Source organism: Neomonachus schauinslandi, chromosome 11, assembly GCF_002201575.2.
Source record: "Neomonachus schauinslandi chromosome 11, ASM220157v2, whole genome shotgun sequence".
Taxonomy (NCBI): domain Eukaryota; kingdom Metazoa; phylum Chordata; class Mammalia; order Carnivora; family Phocidae; genus Neomonachus; species Neomonachus schauinslandi.
In genome coordinates, this window is record NC_058413.1 from 25,467,304 (window position 1) to 25,475,280 (window position 7,977).

General features: G+C 47.7%; 1 protein-coding gene across 1 annotated transcript in view; it reads left to right on the forward strand.

Annotated features, from left to right (window-relative positions):
* ELF5 (E74 like ETS transcription factor 5) overlaps positions 1-5,865 on the forward strand; it is a 29,556-nt gene extending 23,691 nt beyond the window's left edge. Inside the window, exons 5-7 of the mRNA XM_021684741.1 lie at positions 2,547-2,615; positions 3,820-4,015; positions 4,460-5,865. Of these exons, the coding sequence (XP_021540416.1) occupies positions 2,547-2,615; positions 3,820-4,015; positions 4,460-4,556 (362 nt within the window). The 3' untranslated portion in view covers positions 4,557-5,865. The remainder of the gene's footprint in view (positions 1-2,546; positions 2,616-3,819; positions 4,016-4,459) is intronic.
* Positions 5,866-7,977: the final 2,112 nt, after the last annotated feature.

Below are 7,977 nucleotides of genomic sequence, written 5' to 3' on the forward strand. Positions count from 1 at the left end.
AAGCTCATGATGTCCCCCATGCACCAGTGGGGCTAGGGAGCGCTCCTACGTTTTAGGTGTTGTTTCTTTCTCCACCCGCCCTTTCCCACCCCCACCGCAGAAATGCCAGAAAACCAAGCCTGCAGGCTTGGGGTCGCCGCCGGGAGCCTCCTGTTCCGAGGCTCAGAGCTTCTCCTCCCGTCACAGAGTGTGGGCTCCCTAGCCCCACTGGTGCATGGGGGACATCATGAGCTTGTTTGGGAAACTGCCCCTCCAGCCCCCATCTCGGCTTCTGGACTGAGAATATATCCTGTGGCCACATCTGAACAGTCTCTAGTCTCAAGGCAACCAAACCTCTCCAAATTGCTCGGATAGCAGAGAACCCAGGCCATGCCCCCGTCGCCCCTGCACCAGGCACCGCCCAGCTGCGGGGACCCCTCCAAGACAAAGATAGTTCTGCGTCCGGGGGACCTGTCGCCCGGAGCACCGGGGGCATCTGCGGAGAAGTTCGGTGGGGTCCTGGTGCTGGCGCTGGTGGACGTTCTGACTTGGTAACCTGCCTCTGCCCAGCTAACTCAGTACGGCTGCAGGGCCTCTGCCCCCATGGCCACCCCACGGCCACCCCCAGCCGAGCGAGGCCTCCGATCTGTGGAGCCATGAGTGGCATCAAAGCCACCGCGGGGAACTGGGAGCAGATAAAACAGGGATATCTCTGGCAAGACCCACCAGGAGAGGCTCCCACAGTCCACACAACCCTGCCTCACACTGACCTGTCCTGGGCTCAGCCCACCAAGCCAGAGATCCCTCCCCCGCAGCACATGGGAGCCATCACACAAATTAAAAGGGCAGCGTTTTCCCTCCCTCTTCTGGCCATTCCGGCATTTCAGGGCAAGCTTACTGTCTACTCACCGGTTCATAATTCACCTTGGTTTATCTCGCCTCTCCATCTGCTTTCTCTCTTCTTCAAAGATTAAGTTAAAGCAACACTAGGTCCGCCCTGCGGGTGGCGCCAGGCAGCATGGCGCTCCACCAGACAGAAGGGCGGCCATCTTCCTTCTGGTCATCGGCCAGCTGTCGGCCCTGCTCACCTGCTTTCACTCCGCTCCAGCCGGCAGCTACCTTCTGTCCTCAGCTGGTTCCCCCTGGGCATCCATTTGTGCTTTGCACACACCTGCCTGGGTGCATGGGCCTGGTGTTCCGCATCAATGCAATTCCAGGCTGTAGCCCATGAAAAGAGGGGACCCTGAAACCTGAAGGCCTGCATTCAATTCGTTGTTCGTTCCAGCGGACATGCGCTGTAGCTACTAGAGCTGAGGGCTCTGAGGCCGGCCTGCTTGGGTGCAGAGTTGGGCTCCATCAGCGGCTGGGCACGTGACCTGAACCATGCCCCCCCCCCCAAACATCCCCGGCGCTCGCTGCTTGCCTGCTCCAATACCTTCTCGTCAGGGAGTTTTGTCTGCTGGCTCACCCCTCTTCACCACTGTTTCCCCACCCCCACCCTGCTTCAATATTCTCAGCATTTATCGCTTGTTAGATGTTCTTACCCACTTGGATGTAAGTCCCCAAGAGGAGATACCCACCTCGGTCTGTGCTTCCAGCACCTCGTACAGTGGGCATACTGCGGCTCAACGCTCATGAACGAATGAGTGAATGAGCTGCAGTGAGTTCCCTGACCTCGCTCTGCCTCCATTTACTTCTATGTAAAATGGGCATAGGAATAGACATTCATCACAAGGGTGGGTGAGATTGAGAGCCTGGCAATACTAAACACTCAACAAACTCAGCTAATAATTATTCATGAAGTGTTCATTGAACGCCTCCTATGAAAGAAAAGATAAAAGTAGTAGTTCTGAACATTAGCTTTGGAACATTTGCTCTGGTTCAAGCCCTGCCTCCACCACTCTGGATAAAATTCTTAGAATTTTATCTTGCTCACTTTGCTCCAGCCATAATGGCCTCCTGGCTCTTTCTGAGACTCCCCCACACCTTCCACCCCAGGGTCTTTGCACGTGCCCTCCCTCTGCCCTGAGTGCTCTTTCCTGGGATATCCACGGGTTCGGGCCCCAGCATCACTGTCTACCCCACACCCCTGGGCACACCACATGCCTGCCTCACGGGTTCTCTCTCTGTGCTGCTCCTTCCCTCCGGAAGACTCTCTCACCCCCTCACATCAGTGTGGATGCCTTCTGTGCATGAGGCCCTCCCTGGCCACCCCGTCTAAAGCAGGCACTCCCCCCGGCCCTTCATTCTCTACCCCATGTCTTGCTTCCTTCATAACACTTACTATGGGTGACTTGTTTGACTTGTATTTCACCTTGCCCATGAGTCAGGGACCAGAGCTGTCTTGTTCTCGCTTATTCCCAGCACGGAGCCCAGAACCTGGCACCCTGGAGGCCCCTAGTGTTTGAACACAAATGCCCCCTAAAGGCAAACACCGCCCACCTACTAATTATCCCCAAAGCCTCACGTGGGGTCTTCTACTGCAACGGTGTCCAGTTCATAGTTGCTCATTTTGGTGTGATTTGAGGTCTGAACCAGTCCTACTGCTGTAACTCATTCTATTGCAGATGCTGATTCTAATTGCTTGAAAACAAGTGGCGTCAGAAGCCAAGACTGTCCCAGTCATAGTCGAACGAGTAAGTGTAGACATGCCCTTTCTCGTTTCTAATTTCCGAAAACTATTCATGAGACGAAGTCCTCTAATAAGCTTGGACCACTGAATGTTTGAAGGGGACCAGGTGTCCCCCAAAGAAGACAGCAGAGAAGTTGACTTTTATAAATTGTTACCAAAATTACATTTCTTTTCACTTGGACATGGTGTTGTGAGAATTAAAATGACGAAGCAAAGAAATTGTCTAACCATGGTGAATTTCTGAATAAGGGTTTATTTCTCCTGGTCTGCTGAGGGTCCCTCTCTCTTAAGGACTCAGAGACGATAGTAAACACCGTGTGCTGGCAATTCTCTTAGCCTTTCCCCGACCCTAAGACAGACCTACCCAGGGCCAAATCAAGTCTGCCAGGCTTGGTGCCAGTCACTTAGTATGTGTAAAATCATAATCCTCCAACTTCTGCCATGAGGTAGGTACTCCTCTGATCCTGTTTTACAGATAACTGAAGAGATTACAATTACAGAGCTAGGAAGAGGTGAATTCAGGACCCAAACCCAAGCAGTTGGACCCTAGAACCAATCTTAACCACAACTCTAATGAAACAGGAGAAACACCAGTTTTTCATGAAAAACATCATTGTAGGACCGGTCTGCCCAGACTGGTGTGGCTATGGATTTTTAGTACCACCATACTGTCTGTCAGAAAGATCATTTGACTGTCATTTTATTAATTCCTAAGAATTAGTCCATGGTTCCACAGAGCAAGGACAGGCTGGGAGCCACGGTGTTTCTAGTTGGTATAAATCTGGTGTCCCTATACGTGTGTTTTATGATTGCTTCATTTTTTTTTTAAGATTCTATTTATTTGAGAGAGAGAGTGTGTGTGTGAAAGAGAGAGAGAGATCAGGAGCAGGGGGGAGGGGTAGAGAGAGAAGCAGACTCTCCGCTGAGCTGAGAGCCCAATGCGGGACTTGATCTAAGGCCCCCGGGATTATGACCTGAGCTGAAGGCAGATGCTTAACCGACTGAGCCACCCAGCTGTCCCTTATGATTGCTTTAATAGAAGACAGACATTTCACAGCCCAATGAGGGTCCAAGTAGAGCACTCAGTCATAATATAGAAAATAACCCCAATAAAACAGCAATTCTCATGAGTTGATGAGAAATTGTACAACTTTTAGAATTTTTTTTTTTAATTTGTAAGTAACTTTTCTTTTTTTCCTTCTCAAAAGGCCTCCAAAGTTCTCATCTATGGGAATTTGTACGAGACCTCCTTCTTTCTCCTGAAGAAAACTGTGGCATTCTGGAATGGGAAGATAGGGAACAAGGTATCTTTCGGGTGGTAAAGTCAGAAGCCCTGGCCAAGATGTGGGGACAAAGGAAGAAAAATGACAGAATGACGTATGAAAAGTTGAGCCGAGCTCTGAGGTGAGTTAATAGCATGAAATGCATGAGCCTTTGGGCAGAGTTACATAAAATGGCCAGCCATAGAAAATTAAACTGTTTTTGCAGCTTTTTCCTTGATAATCGAAAGGTCATGAGACAACACTCTGGTTCTTAGTTACAGGTGGGATTATGGTTTGTAAACGGACACGCCATCCTTCTCATTCTTGGCAGCGGCCCCGGGGATCACTCTGAATGCAGGCCATCCCACACACACACACACAAAACTCGTTTTGAGCTGAGTGTGGTGAGGCTTAGTCTTCAAGGTGTCTGGGAAAGGTTTAAGTGTAAGCTGATAACAGGGTGTGAAAATACCAGGGTAACCAAAGACCAGCCTGGTCACCCAAGAGGAATGAGGGGAGTGTTTATGTTCTGTTGTCTTCCTGGGGTGCGGGCCTCCCCGCATTTCTCTTCTGCTATCTTCCTCAGGTACTACTACAAAACGGGAATTTTGGAACGGGTCGACCGAAGGCTAGTGTACAAATTTGGAAAAAACGCACACGGGTGGCAGGAAGACAAGCTATGATCTGCTCCGTCGTCAAGCTCCTTGTACAGATTTCTTGTCTTCTAAAACAATCAATCGCATTGCAATAGACATTTGAAAGTCTTTTCGTTGTTGTTGTTGTCGTTCACCTGCAAAGGTGCTGATAAAATTTCTCCGCTTCTCAGCTTACATTTGGGCTCAGAGTTGCTGTTGTCTGCTCCCATGGTGACAGCAACCCTTGAAGGAATTCCTTCTTTTTTTCTTACCCATGGGAAGGAAGGAATGATCTTTTGTGGTACCTTGATCAAACATTCCTTCCCTAATCAAGAGTTGCAGAAACACAATAGCCAGTGCCATTGGTACCTACTCTGAGGAAAAGGGTCCCTTTCTGCCATGTGAGACTCATCCAGTGCTCCCCTTTCGAGGGCCCAAAAGTTTTCACATATTTAACTGTGGCACCTGGCAAAGGCAAACAGGAAAAGTGACTCTTTGGTAGCTAGTACAGTAGGACAGGGTGAGATGTGGGTAAGACAAGCCTCCTGTAGATTTTTAATCATTAAAGTCAAATGCCATAGGAAAGTTTCTTAATTGATAAAAGAGAGAATGCATCAAGCTGGGACATGATTGGATTTAGCATAGGTTAAAGTAAGTATCTGAACCAGGGCATCTTTTGGGCCATTCAGCAAAACTCCCACGGCCATCTTTCTAGGGCCACACACTTAAAATTAGGCACATTATTAATTCCTGCTGAGTTTAGTCCCCCTCTTCTCCTGGTGGTGCGGGGCAGGGGGGCGGCGCAGCAGAGTTAGTCCACAGGTCCTTGCGCCGATTTCCAAATCACCACTGTTTCTGATCCAGGCCGTCAACACCACAAAATTGTAACTTGTTGATTCTGTCTGTGGGCCCAGACGTTAAACCTTTATAGAACTGGCCAGGGCCTGACAACTCTGTAATGGCCGATTACATGGTAAGTCTCCTTTGTTTTGTCTTCCTGGCATGTACTCAAGCTCTAAAATGTATTTCCTTGACAAAAGTAGCGACGGTGAATTGCTATCAGTAAACATTCACGGGTTAAAGTCTGCACTGACATCTCCTCATCGCTCACTGGTAGGGAAGCCGTTAGTGACCTACAGGAGGTGGCCTGCCCTGAGGACTGCTTCTCCAGCAGAGCAGGAAGCTCCAGGCCACCGGGCACTGAACCACGGGACAGGCTCGGGACCTCCGTGCTTAGAGCTTCACTTCAAAAGCAACGTGTTTTTAAAAAAAAAATGTGAATTACTGTAAAATAATCTATTTTTGGACTCATGTGTTTTCCAGGTGGATATAGTTTGTAAACAATGTGAATAAAATATTTAACATGTTAAAGTGTCTCTGTGTTGTTAAATTCGGCAAGGCAGACCCAGGAAGGTGTTAGCGACCTATTAGACCTTTGAGGACACTTCCATTGCCTAGCATTTTGGAGATGGAGATTTTTAAAGAGCCCCAAAAGATGCAAGAAATATATGCAATGATCCTACCCACCACCTCTACATCCTAAGACAAAATGGATTATATGGGCCAGTGGGGCCTTCAGATATGTTTTTGTTTGGTACACACACACACATTTTTTTTTTTTTTTTTTTTGCTAGTTGTTTTGAGGTTTGGTTTTGTTTCTTACTATGAATTAGTTACCTTATCTAAAAATCAGGGGATTTACAGAAAAATCCAGATATCCAGCTTCTTTTAAAAAATCTTATCTGGCAACACTAGTTTCTTAATGCTTTGTGGCAATAATTTCCTGGAGCTAAGTAGAAATGGCCCCTTTATGGGGCAGAGCACTTGGTCACGACGTCATACCTCCTTCCAGACATTCAGCTTTGTTCTTGCATTATTGTGGTTTGTTTTGTTTTTGTTTTTTTCATACATCCAGAATGCTTGTACATTTTGAATTTGGGAACCCCGTCCTGGCCATCTAAAGAGGTAAGTACCATGTCAATGGACAGTATCAAAGCCCACAGTCCCACTAAAAGAAGAGATTGTCAGGGTGCCTGGGTGGCTCAGTCGTTAAGCGTCTGCCTTCAGCTCAGGTCATGATCTCAGGGTCCTGGGATCGAGCCCCACATCGGGCTTCCTGCTCAGCTGGAAGCCTGCTTCTCCCTCTCCCACTCCCCCTGCTTGTGTTCCCTCTCTTGCTGTGTCTCTCTCTGTCAAATAAATAAAATCTTTAAAAAAAATAAAAATAAGAGATTGTCCAGAAAATTGGAAATGTGCTAACAGGATGTAACTAGGAACTTCCAGGCAGAGCTTGGAAGGAGCAGAACCAAGAAGTTGAGGCAGGGGGATGGAGGGGAATGAACTGGGGACAGAGCAGCTGGGGGAAAGGAAGTGGGGGGGAAGAGTAACAGAGGCCTCAAGCAATTCACAGAAAAAAAGAGTTTATCCGTCTGCCACTCAAGTTTTCCCCCAGGGGCACCTGGGTGGCTCAGTCGTTAAGCGTCTGCCTTCGGCTCAGGTCACGATCCCGGGGACTTGGGATGGAGCACCATATCGGGCTCCTTGCTCGGCGGGAAGCCTGCTTCTCCCTCTCCCACTCCCCCTGCTTGTGTTCCCTCTCTCGCTGTGTCTCTCTCTGTCAAATAAATAAATAAAATCTTAAAAAAAAAAAAAAGTTTTCCCCTTACAAAACCATTAAATCAGCAATCCTTTGTATTAGGTTCCTAGTGCTGCCCATGACAAATTACCAAATTTAAAGGCTTAAAACAAAAGAAATTCATTCTCTCCCAGTTCTGGAGGCTGGAAGTCTGAAATCAAGGTATTGGCACAGTCATGCCCCTCCCTAGGCTCTCGGAAAGAATCCTTCCTTGCCTCCTTCAGCTTCTGGTGGCTCCAGGCCTCCTTTGCTTATGGCTACAAGATTCCAATCTCTGCCTCCAACTGCATGTGACCTGCCCCTCCTTCTCCCCTTTGGTCTCTTAGAAGAATACTCATCATTGGATTTAGAAACCATCTGAATAATCCAGGATGATCATATCTTGAGACCCTTCACTTAATGACATCTGTAAACTCTTTTCCAAATAAGGTCACCTTCACAGGTTCTGGAGGTTGGGACATGGTCCTATCCTATTGGAGGACATCATTCAACCCACTATACTCTTTAAAATGTGAACTTAAACATATACATGACACAATTCATTGAAGAATGGAAAATACAAAGAGCTGCTTAAAATACCCCACTTTAAGCAAACGATACCAAAGCAAAACAAAAACCTGAAACAATGATGTAAAATTTACTTATCAAACAGTGAAATGAGGGAATAATATCCTTTATAAAAAAGATCACAATAGAGCTTTCCATAGAAAACTTTCAGTATATTCATATGCGATTATTTAAAATTGTCCAAAATTCTAACCATGGGGCGCCTGGGTGGCTCAGATGGTTAAGCGTCTGCCTTCGGCTCAGGTCATGATCCCGGGGCCCTGGGAT